The sequence below is a fragment of the Stegostoma tigrinum genome, chromosome 10, assembly GCF_030684315.1.
Source record: "Stegostoma tigrinum isolate sSteTig4 chromosome 10, sSteTig4.hap1, whole genome shotgun sequence".
NCBI lineage: Eukaryota > Metazoa > Chordata > Chondrichthyes > Orectolobiformes > Stegostomatidae > Stegostoma > Stegostoma tigrinum.
The window spans coordinates 29082930-29101420 of NC_081363.1; the positions used below are offsets into that span (position 1 = coordinate 29082930).

Genomic DNA, 18491 nt, shown 5'->3' on the forward strand with positions numbered 1-18491 from the left:
CATTTCCCTAGAGCAAGGGAGGGAAACACAAGCATATATTAAATGGGGTCATACAGTAACAGCTTAGTGACACAGTTTATTAGATGCTGACCTTTATGACCTTCCAGCTATGCAAAACCTAACTTCACCTTGGTTACTTGGTAAAGGAAGTGTTCCATATCCCTCAGTTCTACCATCTCAGTTTGACTAGCAAAAATGATTTATAGAATGAATCAGTTTGCACCATTTCATGTGCTTGTTTCAAAGCCATAAGTTACACAACACCAGGTTATAGCCCAACATGATTATTTGAAATCACAAGTTTTTGGAGTGTTGTTCCTTCATAAGGTGAAGTAAAGAGAAGCACACAGGCACAGAATTTATAGATCAAAAGATCAAAAGAACTGGTGTGAGTGAAGTGTCAGCAGGCTGAATAAATGATCAAAAGTATCAGATGGTGTGTAAAGTGCCAATAGCTGAATAGCAAGTGAAGGGATGAGCTATGATCCAATTAATTGAGGCACAGAAATAATTACAAAAAATTAAAAATAAGGTGGTGCTGGAGACAAACCAAGTGGCTGGAATGACATGATAGGGATAAGAGTCACGTGCTGACGGTCTAATCAAAGTAACAAGTAATCCAGAACAGTACAAATTAATTAAGGTAGAGAGATCATAACAAGTTATCAAGGTGATTGTGTAAAAACAGGACTGCAAGGAAGGCTTTACAAATAAAGATCAGTGTGGTGGGGTTACCTGTAGCAGGACATGAACCCAAGATCACGGTTAAGGCGAAATTCATGGGTACGGAACTTGACTATCAGCTTTAAATTCTGTGCCTGCGTCCTTCACTTCACCTGACGAAGGAGCAGCACTCTGAACGCTTATGATTCTAAGTAAACCTTTTGGACTATAACCTGGTGTCAGGAGACATCTGACCTTGACCAACCCAATCCAGCAACAGCATCCCCATAATTGTTTCAAAGCAGTGTAACAAGGATAATGTATAGGCTGCTTTGGCCAAATTGGTGCAAAGTGGGAAACAAAAGGGTAAGAGGAGTGGGTGCAATTGGCTAGTTTTTCTAAAGAGTCAGTACAGACTCAGTGGGGTAAATGGCCTCTTTGTATCATTGTGTGAAATAGCTTAACCCATCACTAGATTATTTAAGTCTAAAAGTGTGTCGTTTTTAAAATTTATTTCTTTTGATATGGGTATTGCTGGTTAGACCAGCACTTCTTGTCTGTTCCTGATTACCCTTGAACTGAATGACTTGCAAAACCATTTCTGACAGCAGTTAAGACTGAACCACATTGCTGTGGATCCGGAGTCATATGTAGGCCACACCAGATGAGCGTGGCAGATTGTGTTCCCTGAAGGAGATTAGTGAACCAGATGGCTTTTACAAAAACTGACAATGATTTCCTGGTTACCATAAGATTAACTAAGTTCTCCAGATGTCTTGCGTTTAACTTGAACCCGGTCTGAGTGCATTCTCTTTCAACGTAAGACATGAGCCTAGAACATATAGTCTGCTCGGTCTATGGGTTTGCAGTGTACATCCAAATGTTCATTGTCAGTTTTACACTTTAAAATCTATTAGAGCAAAGAAGCACAATTTACTAACTCAGAATTATTAATTATTGATTCCAAGAAAAAATAGTCAGCACTGCTCTGAAATATTACTGCAGAATTGATGGCAAGCGACTAGTAATGGAAGATTTATACATCACCTTGTGAACCAGCAACATTATTGACAGGTAGAAATGAAGCAGGGTCATAAATCACAATAAAATTGATCATGCTTTTATACCATTGTTGGCTTTTCTTTTTAGCAGGCGATCACATTTCAATTTAGCATCGTACCCTGTTAGAGTCCAATGCAAACACAATTGAGTATTCAGGCAATCATAAGGATGGCTGAAGGAAAAAGATAACAAAGTGTGGAGCTGGATGAACACAGCAGGCCAAGCAGCATCTCAGGAGCTCAAAAGCTGCGGAAAAAGGACAGGTCATGATACTAATGGTACAATGTTATTACTGTGTCCCCAACCGTCTTGTATAAATATGCACTAGTATTTATGAATTTCAAATATAAAATAACATATAATAAATTTCAATTTTAGGTTAGTAAAAAATGTTATGCAACTTCTCAAATTTAGATTGAAGCTGAATAGCCTAATAGTAAGAAGCTCCACCAGAGATGAATATCTAAAAACAAACCATTTCAACGGCATGACAATTATTTCCCATATATTTTTCTAGCATTGCTGAATATAATACTCTTTTGTTCCTTCTATTGAAACAGGATGTCTTGCTCATTAATTTTCTTACCACTAACATCTGCTCCAGCCCCCTGAAAGTTTTGAAGAAGACTTGAATTGTAATTACATTGAATGGTTCAGGAATCAAAAGGATTTTGGTGAAATCCATTCACCTCATGGGCAGAATCTTACAGTTCCCACTCACTGGTTTGCAACCAGGCATTGTGGGTGTTTGGCAAATTCCTTGGATTGTCTTCCTGCCAGCCCCTAGCTCACTGCAATTTTATGGTAGACAGTCAAGTCCTATACTGGCCCATCTTTCCACAAAACCACAACTGAAGCCTTTGTGGCCAATCAATTACCACATAAAAGCTGTTTTTCAACCAGTCTCCATTTTCAGATTCATGTAAGAAACTTACAAAGTGGCACTACTCAGGTTTGAGGTGGGATGATGGTTGGTATCCATCAATAATTTTCTTTCAACACCGAAAGCTGCCCCACCCCTACAAGACCCGTTTTCCCTGGCCGATGCTCCTTCTCTACAACCCCCACCTCACCACCCTCGTTCTCGCTGTCCCAGGCCCCATCTCCCCTCCCTGCCTAGAACTGCCCTACACTCAATAAGGCCTAGACTCCTGAGAGTCTAGGTTGTGGGTCAATACAGTGTGGAGTTGGAGGAACACAGCAGGTCATGGAGCCTCAGAGGAGCAGGAGAGTCAATGGTTCAGGCCTAGACCCCACATCAGGACTGCTCACACAGGCACTAATGTATTTTTCCATCGACACTTCAGGTGCCTGGTATAGGAAGGCCAATATGCTGAAAGTCCTGGCGTATATTTCCGTCATATCCCTCTGAGTAACATCACAAGACACACATATAAACACAGCCACCCGTTACTGTTTGGTGCATTGACTTCGTTCAAAATTCGATGAACAATTGGTCCGTGGTAGCCACAGCTGATTGACTCCTGTTAACCAATTCTGATGGTCCTAGTCCATTCTGCTCTGCAGCGCCAGCCCTCGAGCCAAGAAACAGCCCCAGCTGGTAACAAACAGAAAACAAAAAAAAGTAATGTGGCTCAAAGTGGAAGAGACCAGGCACAGTAAGAGGTAGCAGCTACCGTACTGCTCTGCTCTCACCAACTCTCTGCTCAGGTGCAAGTTCCAGCCACCAGCAATCTCGAAAGCCTAGGACCAAGGTTTCCCTGAACCCATGTATACTACAGTTGCTCACAGATATTGTATGTGTGTATGACTTGCCAGCTCTGCAATTCCACATCCATTGTCACAGTTTTCATTTTGCAGCAAGGCTATGGAAAATATTAAGAGGCCTGTAAGAGAAATTGCATGATTAATACAGAAAACTACAGGGATAGAGAAAAAACTGACAGGAAGGATAAAAGAGAAAATGAAATTGAAAAATAATGCAGCTGAAGAGCAGCAAAGATTGCAGCACAAAGAAAAGATATAACAAGGTGTAGAACTGGATGAACACAGCAGGCCAAGCAGCATCAGAGGAGCAGGAAAGCTGACATTTCAGGCCTAGACCGCTCTTCAGATTTCTGAAGAAATGTCCAGACCTGAAACGTCAGCTTTCCTGTTCCTCTGATGCTGCTTGGCCTGCTGTGTTCATCCAGCTCTACACCTTGTTATCTCAGATTCTCCAGCATCAGCAGTTCTCACTATCTCAGCACAAAGAAAAGGCAGCCTTCCACAATGCATTTGATGGCCTTCTAACATCCAGTAGCTCTTTACAGTGAGGAGGTACTTTGGAGTGGAGAAAACATCGCAAGCAATGTGCACATCACAAACTCCCACAAAAAAAATGGGATTGCTCAAATAATCTGCTTTTGTCATGATGATTGAGGGATAAATGTTGGATATAACAGCTTTTCATTTTTATTGAAATAGCGAGTTGGGATCTGTTACATCCACTGGAGAGGGTTAGATGGAATTTAGATTTGACAGGTTATCCAAAAGAGTAGATAGCATTTCTCTCCCTCTGTACTACACAGGAGCATCAGCCTTCAGCTTCCTTATCACCTCATGTCTTGGAGCAAGTCTGGAATTGACAATCATTTGACTCTGAGACAACCAGTCCTCGGTGGCAAATACACAATTTGTTTTCATACACAGGCATCACAGGCTCAATCAGCAAAAAGAATTGGTAAATTGAAAACCTCTCACGACATGCTTTTAGAACACAGAACAGTACAAACAGTACAGGCCCTTTGGCCCATGATGCTGTGCCGACCTATTATCCTACTAAGATCAATCTACCCTGCATACCCTACATTTTACTATCCTCCATGTGCCTATCCAAGAGCCGCTTAAAAGTCTCGAAAGTATCTGACTCCACTACCACTGCTGGCAGCACATTTCACACACCCACCACTCTATGTGTGAAGAACCTCCCTCTGACATCTCCCCTACACCTTCCTCCAGTCACCTTAAAATTATGTCCCCTTTGAAACAGTCATTTCCGCCCTGGGAAAAGTCTCTGACTATCCACTCTATCTATGTCTCTCATCATCTTGTAAACCTCTAAAAAGTCACTTCTCATCCTTCTTCGTTCCTTTTGGGTGCTAGACACTTGAGGGAATAAAAGAAAATGGAGAAAAAAGAAACAGAAAAACATGAGGGTGAATATGTATAGGGATTCTAGTTATTCACTGCAAAAATTACAGAAGCATTTTACTTCATAAATTATTTTGTAGCAAAGTTCATAATTCTTTTAAAAGAGGAATACAAACATTTCTTTAGGAGGGATATTAAAAAAAAAGGTAAAGTCACCATAGTCTTACCAGACCATAGGGCTGTTCTCTCATTAGAGACAGAGAGAGAGAGGGCTGGTAGTGATAAAACCTGAGGGTGACCAGTCCTCAGACAAGGGGAGAGATTGAGAAGGAGAGTTCCGCAGGAAACATCAGCCAGTATGGAATTGAGCTCATGCTGTTGGCATCACCCGGCACTGCAAACCAGCTCTCCAGCTAACTGGCCCACTACAATTAAACTGCAGGGAAATAGCTAATGGGGAAATTACAAAAAGAACATTTGGAATAGGAGTTCTATCAGGAAAAGGACTGAATGCACTGGTGAACAATGGCATGGTCTATTTCTCTGCTCCATCCTGCTATACACTCTGAGAAACTGATGTATAGTTTGTTCTATAGTTGGTTTCTTGATTTATACAAATCAATGTGTCCTATCCAGGTGGCTTAAAGAAAAGAGTGCAATGCAGAGGGGTAATTTTGTAAGTTGCCAGTTGCAAACTCTCACAAAATGGGGAGCATCCAATGGAACCTATTTGGCGATTGTTGTTTTTCGATGTCCATCATGAGAAAGTCATATTTTGCTTTCAACTGAATCATGATGCCAAGTGCAGCAGTGTTTACCTAGTTCTGGGCATTTACTGACAAAAGGTTTAAAGTATTTACTGACAGGGGCGACTGCAAATGACATGCAACTTGTGGAAAGTGCTCTAGATGATGAGCATTGATGTACTCATCCTTGTATGTGAATCTTGAATTACTTCAAACCCAGTTCAAGACTCCTTTTGATAGTGCCCACTTGGAATATGCCGGGAAGAAACATTTTATTGGGCCATTTTACTTACTGATGCACTTTGAGTGATACTGTTCATTTTCTTCACCATGACTTTATTGATTACAAAACTTGTTTTCAAGCAGCATTAGTTTGTAGTTTGAGTTGTCAGTAAATTATAGACTGAAGGAAGCTGTTTTGTACGAAGATGATGTTTGAAAAGCCAAATCATTTCTGCATGCACAGTGCAGCAATAAATATTGACTATTTAAAGGTTTAAATGATGTGCATTTATAGCTATGGCAACAGTGATTCTTTTGTACTATGTGCTCATCCTCAATACTGATTTGTCGTCATTGTAGATGTCATATCACGGTGACACAATAATGCACCTCCACAGGCACTTAGCTGACGCAAATAGCTTCTGAAACCCTGAAGGAATTCCTCATGCCGGCTAAGCAATTTGCTGTTCACAAAGGTATTCTTCAATGATTTGGCTAGTTTAAGATTTTAAGGAAGGGCCTGAATGTTGTAGTACAATAGAAGCCTGTTGCACAGGTGAAAATGTTCAGAATGTCTGGATAAAAGGCCATATAAGCTGTCTTTAATTAGCTGTGTTGTGTTTATGATTCCAGTAATGTGTGCCATCTACAGACTTGATGGCTTTTGGATTCCTTCATCTCCAGCCAGTGATCTTGCTCCTCATTGCCACTGCTGTTTTGACCCATGGAGATCCATCCGATCATTTCCTTGCGCTTCATACTACGTCGGTTGTATATTGAGATCATTAATGTGACTTCAGAGAGCTGGAAAAGAGCAACCTGGAAGATGAAAGTCTCCTTGTAAACAGGGTTGGGCTGACCACGCCGAATGGACGTCTTGCACCGAGACATTTCTTGTCCGACTGAGTTAAGGAGGGACAGTTTCGCATATGTGTCTGTAAAATTGCAGCCAAAGAAAACAAGTTTTAGTTTTATATTGGATTTAGGAATACAAGCAACACATAATTTCAAGATCGCTTGCAGTAGCATGTTATAAAAATCTCAAAGAAATTATGTAACCTGTGAAACAGGCACAAATTTAATGTAAGATTAGAATGTCTTTAAATGCGGATATTACATTGATTAATTGTAACAAATAAATGACAAACAAAAACAAAAATTGCTGGAAAGCTCAGCAGGTCTGGCAGCATCTGTTGAGAGAAATTAGAGTTAATGATTTGAGTCTAGTGACACCTCCTTAGAACTCCAATTTGTCTCGGCAGATGCTGCCACACCTGCTACACTTTTACATCAATTTCTAGTTTTGCTTCTGATTCCTAGCTGCTGCAGGTCTTTTGGTTTTTATTCATAATAAGTAAATGCTTTGCTTTAGATATATTTTGTGCTGTTGGTCATTGGACATATTAAGCTTCTATTGGTAGAATGTTATGCCCATATCTGACAGACTCAATATGACCAAGATAATAAAGTGTGGAGCTGGATGAACATAGCAGGCCAAGCAGCATCTCAGGAGCACAAAAGCTGACGTTTCGGGCCTAGACCCTTCATCAGAGAGGTGAATCGGGAGAGGGTTCTGGAATAAATAGGGAGAGAGGGGGAGGGGGACTGAAGATGGAGAGAAAAGAAGATAGGTGGAGAGTAGAGTATAGGTGGGGAGGTAGGGAGGGGATAGGTCAATCCAGGGAAGACGGACAGGTCAAGGAGGTGGGATGAGGTTAGTAGGTAGGAAATGGAGGTGCGGCTTGGGGTGGGAGGAAGGGATGGGTGAGAGGAAGAACAGGTTAGGGAGGCAGAGGCAGGCTGGGCTGGTTTTGGGATGCAGTGGGGGGAGGGGAAGAGCTGGGCTGGTTTTGTGGTGCAGTGGGGGGAGGGGACAAACTGGGCTTGTTTTGGGATGCGGTGGGGGAAGGGGAGATTTTGAAGCTGGTGAAGTCCACATTGATACCATTGGGCCGCAGGGTTCCCAAGCGGAATATGAGTTGCTGTTCCTGCAACCTTCGGGTGGCGTCATTGTGGCACTGCAGGAGGCCCATGATGGACATGTCATCTAAAGAATGGGAGGGGGAGTGGAAATGGTTTGCGACTGGGAGGTGCAGTTGTTTATTGCGAACTGAGCGGAGGTGTTCTGCAAAGCGGTCCCCAAGCCTCCGCTTGGTTTCCCCAATGTAGAGGAAGCCACACCGGGTACAATGGTTACAGTATACCACATTGGCAGATGTGCAGGTGAACCTTTGCTTAATATGGAAAGTCATCTTGGGGCCTGGGGTAGGGGCGAGGGAGGAGGTGTGGGGGCAAGTGTAGCATTTCCTGCGGTTGCAGGGGAAGGTGCCGGGTGTGGTGGGGTTGGAGGGCAGTGTGGAGCGAACAAGGGAGTCACGGAGAGAGTGGTCTCTCTGGAAAGCAGACAAGGGTGAGGATGGAAAAATGTCTTGGGTGGTGGGGTCGGATTGTAGATGGTGGAAGTGTCGGAGGATGATGCGTTGTATCCGGACGTTGGTGGGGTGGTGTGTGAGAATGAGGAGGATCCTCTTGGGGCGGTTGTGGCGGGGGCGGGGTGTGAGGGATGTGTTGCAGGAAATGTGGGAGACGCGGTCAAGGATGTTCTCGACCACTGTGGGGGGGAAAGTTGCGGTCCTTGAAGAACTTGGATATCTGGGATGTGCGGGAGTATGACCAGTTGTCAGGCTCTGGGGATTGAACTAACAACAGCTTGAATCAATACCAAATTCACTTTCTAATTTAGATTAATTGCAACCCAGCAGACCCGGTAGATAGAGGCAGGCGACTAGAAAAAAACACCATATCATTTATTTGCAAACAGGTTTATAAAAAGTTGATTTTCATTAATGTAAAAAGATGCAAATGTCATCTACATATTGCCAAAATGAAGCTTGAGCAATCTTCACAGAGTTAATGGTAGTTGTGAGGGCAGGGAGGTTAATTTTCATCTTTGCCACAGGACAATAATCTGGTGCCACTATATAAACCAGCTTAGAACAGCTGAGTGACTGCTGAGGTCACTGATCCATCAGATAAACATCCAGACACTAGCTACAAAAACCACCCCCAAACCTAAGGGAACTACTTATGGAGAAATATAAAAGAGAGAGATCTTGTACCATGACTCGAAATAACACTTGAAGGTTTGTTGTTATGTTTAACTGTGAGGTTTTCAAGCTTAATAATATTATAATATGGTATACATGCAGTTCATCCACTAACACTGTGTGAAAGTCACATAGTTTACATCATGCCTGTTTTCTAGTGGTCTTCCTTTAGATGATTTCAGTTTGTGTATCTTTACTCTCAAGGGTGAGCTCTATATCCCCAAACAGTGCAGCGTGTCTGTGCTTGTTTTGATATTTAGGCAAGGTTCCCAGCACAGTCTGTCTGCTTTTGCTTTTAACTGATGGATTTCATTTCATAAGTGACAAGCTTAGTTTGAAGCTTAATATGAATCAGTTATTCTATTACTGAGAATAGAAACATGCTGCTAAAGATTTTTGCCTTGGGCTTATCAGGACAAATGCAGCAATGCCACACTTTAAACCTCACAACAGTTTACACTCTAGGACAAAATGCTGTTGATTGGTTGGTAATTAGGTTGGCTGAGATAATTTCTCTGAGAAGGCAATAGGGAATATAGAGTCTCCAAGTTCCTAGGTAATTCAAGGAAAGTCCAGGACTTGAACATATTCTTTATATTTACAGAGGACAGGTCCCTGGATATAAACTAGCAAGTGTAAATGAGCCATGTTAAGAGCTCCACTGATCATTTTAAATTGGTCTTTTGTGTAGCGAACAGCACATTTGGGATCATTTAGCAAGTGCTGCCCGATTATAGAATCACATATACAGCAAATATTTTGTGTGAGTTCTACAAGCATTGTATAGTTGAGAATGGTCTACACTCTGCTTACTACAAGCAACCAAAGGCACATGATAACTAATTCAATCAGCCAATCGTTGGCATTCATATTTTCATTAATGTAGGTATTTATTTACAACAGTTGCTCTTTCCACCCAACTCTGAGTAGGCAATTTTTTTAAGTTTGCTAAGAACTAAGCTAACTCTCCATGTTATAATTTATTTTTCTTTAATTTCCTACTAGTATGACAAATACATTATTGAATTTTTTGAATTAAGGAAAATGCTGTCAGGTTTTCAAATTGGTCAATTTCTTCTCAGATGTTCAAAATAGCCTGTACTGTCCCTCCCGAATTCAGAGAGAGTGTGCATTTATATTCCACAAAGAGGTCAAAAGAACTCCTGGAAAATCTCTTCACCAGAATAGTTGATCAACTGACTAAGTCATTCAGACAGCAATATTTAAGTTCAAATAATTACTTTCTCCAGTCTATGCATGACAAAATTTGAAAGAATGCTTTGAAAGGTGCTTTGTGCAGGAATCTGTTGGACTAAGGGTCTTCTTCCATGCTATACGACTCCACAACTCTATGAAAATGTCCCTTTGTCATGGCCATTAAAATCCTGTTTTTCCAAATTTGTAGAGAAATTGTTAACATCTGAATATTTTCATCACTATGGAACAGAAATGCATATTTCAACTATCTTAGCTTTTGAAAGTTTGGCAAAGTCATAATAGCATATAATCAGTCACATACGACATAGAGCGGCAGAAATCCTATAAATCAGGGTGGTTCAATGGTTAGCACTGCTACGTCACAGTATCAGGGATCCGGGTTGGATTCCACCCTCAGGCGACTGTCTGTGTGGAGTTAGCACATTCTCCCCGTGTCTGCGTGGGTTTCCTCTGGGTGCTCCAGTTTCCTCCCACAGACCAAAGATGCACAGGTTAGGTGACTGGCCACGCTAAATTGCCATAGTGTTCAGGGATGTGTGAGTTAGGTGGATTAGCCATGGCGTTATGGGGATAGAGGTGGGTCTGGGTGGGATGCTCTTTGGAGGGGCAAAGTAGACGAGATGGGCAGAATGGCCTGCTTCACAATGTAGGGATTCTGTTCTATTCCATGGTCAGATCGGCATAGTGGCCAGCATGCAGTATCACAACACCAGTGACCCAGGTTCAATTCTAGCCGTGGGTGACTGTTTGTGTGGCATTTGTACATTCTCCCTGCATCTGTATGCGTTTCCTCTGGTTGCCCTGGTTTCTTCAAAAAGATGTGTAGTCCAAAGATGTGTAGATTAGATGGACTGACCATGCTAAATTGCCCCTTAGTGTCCAGAGATGTATAGTCTAAGTGGATGAGCCATGGAAGATGTGGGTCCGGGCAAGATGCTCTTTAGAGGGCTGGTGCAGACTCAATGGGCTGAATGGCCTCTTTTTGCACTATAGGGATTCTATGAAATCGGAAACATTGAAAAGAATAGTCAGCGACAATGACTAGGAAGGTTGCTAATGGAGTCAGATGGGGAGAGTTCACAGACAAAATATAACATTTTAAAGCACACTGAGTAATAGGGGGTAAAGCAGCAGAATACTGGGTAGACAGCCCACCTTTGGATCTGATGAAATGCACACCCAGCAGCTTTCATTGTCAGGGCTGGTGTTCGGCATTGGAGAGGCTGAATCCTCTTTTCAGGGGGTCCCTGAACTTTGGAAACACCCCCAACAAGGTCATATCCCCACCCCTTTCAATTGTCTCTCTTCCCCCACATTAGCCTATAGGATCTGGGCACCAACAGCCAGTGTCCAATGGCTAGGCACCATTAATACCCTGAACGTAGCTGGAAGTCCAGGTCTATAACCATCTCTTTGTTGAGGGGTTGCCTGTATTCCCTCTAGGGACCAACTCTCGAATCTGAAACACCTGGATAGCTAGAAGTCTTATCCTGAGCCAATCAATGACCCTCCAAGTGGAAAATAGCTCTTGAACAGCAGGCCAGGTGGTGGGCAGGGTCCCAATTAATTTCTTTTCTTCAATCAGGATGAAGTGCAGAATATAGCAGAATGTAAAGCCCAGTCCAATGGCCGGAGCCAAAATAAGGACATTCATTCTCTGCAGAGGAGACAGGATCAAAAATTTGAACGGTGGGGTTTTGGATGAATTTCCTGCCTGGTGCCCCACATCCAGATTATGGACTGTTCTTGGAGACATCCCTGCAAATTCCATGGGGAAACTTCGGCTCACTGCCTGTCGGCCTTAGCAGATCCCATGTCTGCTATGGGTTAGGGTTGTGTTTTGGGCCTGAGAAAGGCATCGGCCTTTAACAGTGCAGCACACACTGATCCCAGGGATCTGACGGAAGTCAAAAAGAGGGGGTCATGACTTCAGTTGCCGAAATGAATTTCTGCATCCACTCTGAAAAACAGTTCAAAACAATGACCTGCGAGGGTGACTTATGTGTGGGAACATTGTCACCTGCAAGTTCCTCTACAGCGTTGCACTGCCAATCACTAACGCTGACAGCTTCTCATTGCACTTAATCCAATGGGCCTATCCTACAGAGGCAATATTGAACACCGGCATACACCATCAAAAACCACCCAAGGGCTTTTCGTTCAATTTCCAAATGCAATCAGTTGCACCCAAGTCAGGTGTAGTGGGTGAACTTTCACTGCATTAAGGGATTTTATATATTATGGTAATGAGATCTTTTCTTAGTAACTGCAGAAACCATGGAGTCCAATGTCACTGTACCTCTTGAAAGAATAAACCTCTGTTCTGAAAATAAGATGTTCAGCAGCATTAAATTACTGACATTTTAAACTGAAGGTGTCTCTTTGTGTTGTCAAGTTAGGATAGAAACTGCTCAATAACAATATGCAGCATCATTTTCACTGTGGGCAAGAGGGAACCTTAGCTTCCTGCTCCTAAAGGCATGATACTGAACCAGACACCCATAAAATGTCTCATCACAGTCAGGTTACTGTTAGCTAACAATTCCAGTTGTTATGGTTGGAATATATTCGGTGTTGCCCTCACTATGGGAGTAATAAAAGGCCCATTCATTTACATGGGACCAGCATATACAAGCTCATCTATGCTTTCAGCTGCTTGTACCTCGCAGTCACTCCTCCCTGCAAAATAGCCAGAGGTTTCCCAAGCCCTAACACAGACCAAGGACCTGTCAATTCTCTTGTACATGTAAGTGATGTTTTAAAGAACCTTGTTCTTTGAAGGAAACCATTGGGACTCCCATTCAGCTGTTTGAAGGCTTTCTTGAGCTTGTGAAGCAGAAACTCACAATCAAAGGAGCTTTTACCCGAGGCTCAACCTCAGATATGAAATTTCCCCTCCCTTTACAAGATAACTAGAAAGCCCACAGAAGTGGTTATAATCTAAACTAAAGCCTCTGATGAAGGGTCTAGGCCCGAAACGTCAGCTTTTGTGCTCCTGAGATGCTGCTTGGCCTGCTGTGTCCATCCAGCTTCACAGTTTATTATCTTGGATTCTCCAGCATCTGCAGTTCCCATTATCTCTGATACAATCTAAACTCTGCTATTTTGAGAGTATACCGGGATCCAGGCAGACTTGCTGTAAGACGAGACTATTTTGGCTATGTTTAGGAAATCAGAGAAGCAACTGATGTTGATATTATGGGAATGAAACATGAGTAGTAAATATAACATTGACCATGTTTGGTTTCAATCAAATAAATTTCATTCCCACCATCCATGTGGAATTTTAATTCATCCATGTGATGTAGGCATCACTGACTGGGCCAGAGTTTAATGTCCATCCTTAATTTCCCAGAGACTGCATTTGCTGTGTTTCTGGAGTCGCATGCAGGCCAGACCAAGTAAGGATAGCAGATTTCCTTCCCCAAGAGATTAGTGCATCAGGGGGGTTTTTATGTTAATTGGCAGAGGTTACAATTGATATAAATTAATTCTAATCTTCTGTACTAAGGTTAGGATGGAATGTAAACTGCGTAACATAACTTGAAAAGTCATCAGTAATAAGCAAAAATACGATGCAGCTGGCAGGGAAGAGCATAACAGCCAGTATTGGAATATGATTAATAAGGCATATTATGAGAGCCCAAGGATAGGTGATAGAGGGTCTGGTGAGCATCGTGAGATGATGGGAGGCCTAGGAATGACCATGAAGTTGTCCATCATTGATTGTGTATTCACAGGATTGGATGTGTAGGTCAGAGGGGAGGTGGCATGCACTGATGTCAATGTTGCATGTAACCACTGTATTGAGCTACGTATAAATATCCTGGACTTTATTCGGAAAGATACAATGTCCTAGAGATCTCTCCCACACTGCATTGGAAGGAGTTCAGAACAAAGATCAATTTGTGCTACTGACCACAGGACTCAAGACTCTCTCCAACAGTCTCCATTAGTTTAGTCATTTTTTTATTTCGGATTTTTATGGGGCACTATTATACCCTGCGGGATTCAAACCCATGTTGCTAGAACATTTGCCTGAAGTCCTGTATTACTTCTTCAGTAACATTACTACTGCCTCCCCTTAGTACCACCCCGGCCAGTTGCTAAGCCATGTCACCACCTTGGCTTTGAATTCCATTTTTACTATCACCAATTTCCTAGCCCTATCAAAAATGAGAATTTGTCCGTCTATGTCTCATGTCTGCTTTTACATCCTATGTTATGACCAGCTACCACATATTGCAGGTTGAATAATTATGGTCACAACGGTGACTCCCACAACAGGTTGGAAACATGGTGATGACTCCTGGCTTTGTTTTCTTGCAGGGATGGGGGGGGAAGGGGCATCAAGGAGCTAATTAGTTGTACTGTGTGCTGCCATCCCTTTAAAGGGCAGCCTGAGGGTCTAGGAGCTGCCAACCAACCAGCCACAATGGATACCACTGGGATTACACCTGAAAGGGAAGGACACCAAGTCATCCTCTAAAACTGGTACCACCTGAAGACATTGGGGCAAGGTGGCAGGGCAAAAGGTGGATTGCTGTGGAAGTGGCCCACTGTCACCCGGGGCTTCTCCTTATCAAAATAAGACACTCCACACTACCTCACACCGCGAGCAACCAGGCCCCGACACCTACACCAGTGCCAAGCACAATAGGAAGCTGCCAAGATTCATCAGGCGGTCACTCTATGAGGCAGAGAGTCTTATGACTAGTTAAAAAAGAAAACAAATGGCAGAAGAAAGCGTCCCTCAATTAGCTGCTGAAGTGACTCTCATGATTTCTGGGTGGGAGAGTGTGCAGACTGTCCTCCAACTGGGCTGCTGCTGGTATAATTCCATGGTGGCAGGAGAAAAATGATACACAGCTGTCTCCAATTTCCCTGCAACTTTATGCATTTCCCACCCTCGCCACCCCACAACTCTCCACCCACCTTATGCCAGTCCATTCCTAGGAGCTGTTAAAATCCAGGATTCAACAACAACACTCCTTCTCTTCATTCACATCACTTTATGAACCTCAATCAATGCCAATCTCTGATGTGTCTCACATCGGAAATTGACAGTCCTTCAAACACCTATGTCCCATGAATGAATAAAAAGTACGTGGCATACTCAAAATGGAAGTGCTCCACTGAAGAACTGTACTTATGATGCACTGGCATTGAGTATAGAATTCGGGAGGTCATGTTGTGGTTTGTTTTTCTTCATTCATGGGCTGAGGGCATCACTGGCTGGGCCAATATTTATTGCCCAGAGGGCAGTAAAGAGTCAACCACATTGTCGTGGGTCAGGAGTTATATGTCGTCCAAAGTAGGTGAGGATGGCAGTTTCCATCCCTAAAGGACATTCGTAAACCAGATGGGTTTTTCTGGCAATTGACAATGGATTCATGGTCATCAGTAGACTTCTAACTCCAGGTGTTTTATTGACTTCAAGTTCCACCATCTACCATCTACCATGGCGGGATTCAAACGCAGATGCCCAGAATATTACTTGGGTCTCTTGATTCACAGTCCAATGATAATACCATAGGGCCATTGCTTCCCTAGTTGTACAGGACATTGGTTAGGCCAATTTTGGAATACTGCATGAATTCTGGTCTCCCTGCTATAGGAAGGATCTTATGAAACTTGAGAGGGTTTAGAAAAGATTTACAACAATGTTGCCAGGGTTGGACGGTTTGAGCTATGGGAAGAGGCTGAATAGGCTGGGGTTATTTTTCCTGCAACACCAGAAGCTAATGGGTGACCTTATAGAGGTTTATAAAATCATGAGGGACAAAAATATGGTGACTAGCATAGGAGAGTCCCCAGCACAGGAGAGTCCAGACTAGAGGGCATAGGTTTCAGGTGAGAGGGGAAAGATTTAAAAGGGGAAATTTTTTCATGCTGTGGGTGGTGCATATGAAATGAACTGCTAGAGGATGTGATGGGGGCTGGTACAATTACAACATTTAAAAGGCATCAGGATGGGTATATGATTAGGAATGGTTCAGAGGGCTATAGGCCAAATGCTGATACATGGAACTAGATTAATTTTGGATACTGCTCAGCATGGACAAGTTGGACCGAAGAGTCTGCTTCCATGCTATACATCTCTATGGCTCTATAGAGACTCAGGCAAGCTGAACAATAATTAATTATGAAGTGAATGCAGTGGTAAAAGCTCTACCAACAATGCAATCTCACTGGAGTTATTTGTGGACCTTATCTCACTTGCTGTATCTCAATATCAGTCTTGCCTTGTTTGATCAAATGAACACCAACAAGCTGGAGAGTCATCTCATGCAAGAATTGATTTCTCAGAGGGAGCTACAGGGAAAAAATATATTTTAAACAAATTGATTTATGGTTCTACCATTTTCCTATTCTTTTATTTTCTAACCCTAGTTAAATGAGATAGAAATTCTAATGATTGTACTTTATACTCAGAGTAATCCTCTAGATATTCCTTCCCCTTTACAGAATTAAATAATAGTGCGCCTTAAAGCACAGTCTGTTTTCATGAGGGGCTTGCACAGTGACACTAATTCTGGGGAATTTTCTATAAAAAGCTATTGTAAACAATAGAGGTTTGAGCTTCAATCCATCCTGAAACCAGCTCTAAAAATCTGTCAATCTACACAGCGACATTCAAAGTAGGACAGAATGTGAATGGCTCACAAGGCAACTTAAAACTGCAGGCTTTACTATTAGCTGTCGCAAAGCTCTGGGATGCTGAACCTAATTAATGTTATTGAGAAGTCCCTAAATCTACAAGACTGAAAAACTTCGAAGAGATTTCAAATATAATTTATTCCTATAAAAAGAGGGAGGGGTGTGATACCTTCGAAGATATAATTTTCCTCTGTAAGGAGGCAGATTAATTTGCAGTGAACATTCATTAAAACAGCACTCTAACCTGGTTACTGTCTGAGATCTTCCAGCTGAAGTTAAATTGGGTTTCATTCAGTAATTGGACCCTTCTCATGCCTCAAATGAATGCAATAATAGTCTTGTACGAGTAAGAGATACCTTTGGTTTATTTGTTGGTTAGAGTTAAACTCCAATGTTGCTTGTTTTCTTTATATGTTATTGTACAGTACTTAACTGCATTAGTGACTATGTGTACAGTTTTTTAAGTATGAAATATATTTTTGAAATAAACCAAAGTAAGCACTCTGATTTTAACATTATAAAATCTTTCCAAGGTGGCAACCATTCAGAAACGAAGTATGGCGAACTGAATCAGAATGCTGACATTGTACACCATGTTTGACTTTACACACATTAGCCAAGGAGCCATTCCTTGTGGTACTGAAACTATTTCTGTTATCAGTACAATCATATGTTTATTCAGAAGGAATATTATCAATATTCATTTTATTTGTATGCCATTTCCTTGCTGATAATATCAGCGATAGTATCTATTTCTAATCAATTAGGTATATGTACATTATATCAACTGCCCATCTGATACAAAGCTGTTATAATGAGAACAATTAAAGACTAATGTGCTAGCAGGAACAGCAGATGCTGGAGTCAGAGATAACAAAGTGTGGAGCTGGAGGAACACAGCAGGCCAGGCAGCACGAGATGCAGGAAAGTTGACGTTTCAGGTTGGGATCTTTCTTCAGAAATGAAGAAGCATCCCAATGTGAAACGTCAACTTTCCTGCATCTCTGGTGCTGCCTGGCCTGCTGTGTTCCTCCAGCTCCACACTTTGTTATCTCTTATTAAAGAATAATGTGCACAATTTAGCTTTAGAAAACATTTTACTTCCAGGTATGGACCTTATAGTTTTATTTCAGACAATTATAAATTCTAGATATCTGCTATTTGGAAATAAGTCAAAACTTCCTTTGGATACCCCATTGAAAATTGGCTGAACACCCATAGGGTGAAAATTGTTGAGGAATAGATTTGGATGCAATCTGAAACCCACTGCAAGTGGCCAGTGTTAGGACTTTTGCCATTTACATTTTTTAAAAGTTATCTAAATGGCAATGGAGAATGACCTGAAGATTTGAAACAATGCCAAGGTTTACGCAAAAGTTGGACTTTGGGATACTTGACCACTAAAAGTAGATCAAGGTGGACTTGTAGTTGGCAAACAATGTTCAATTTAGAAAGGTGTAGCACCATACATGGGGGAAAGTCAAACATGCAAATGCTCTGTTGTGAGTAGAATTAAAGTCAATGTTAGTTAAAAAAAAAAGATCTGGGTATTTTAATGCCCAACAGGATGATCTATGGTTAATGCTGTGAGGCTAGAGTTAAATCAAATAATGTTGTAGGGTGTGTTCTGCATGGTAATTCACAATAAGGCAACACATGTCAGCATGTCCTTGCATGCAGGACCTTGGTGTCCCTAATTTGGTAACCCTTTGTCAAAATT

General features: G+C 42.0%; 1 protein-coding gene across 4 annotated transcripts in view; it reads right to left on the reverse strand.

The window, feature by feature from the left end:
* Positions 1-3880: 3880 nt before the first annotated feature.
* LOC125455778 (synaptotagmin-16-like) overlaps positions 3881-18491 on the reverse strand; it is a 183227-nt gene continuing 168616 nt past the window's right edge. For all 4 annotated transcript variants that reach the window (XM_048538207.2, XM_048538206.2, XM_048538205.2 and 1 more), the window contains one exon: positions 3881-6721. In XM_048538207.2, the coding sequence (XP_048394164.1) occupies positions 6408-6721 (314 nt within the window). In that variant the 3' untranslated portion in view covers positions 3881-6407. The remainder of the gene's footprint in view (positions 6722-18491) is intronic.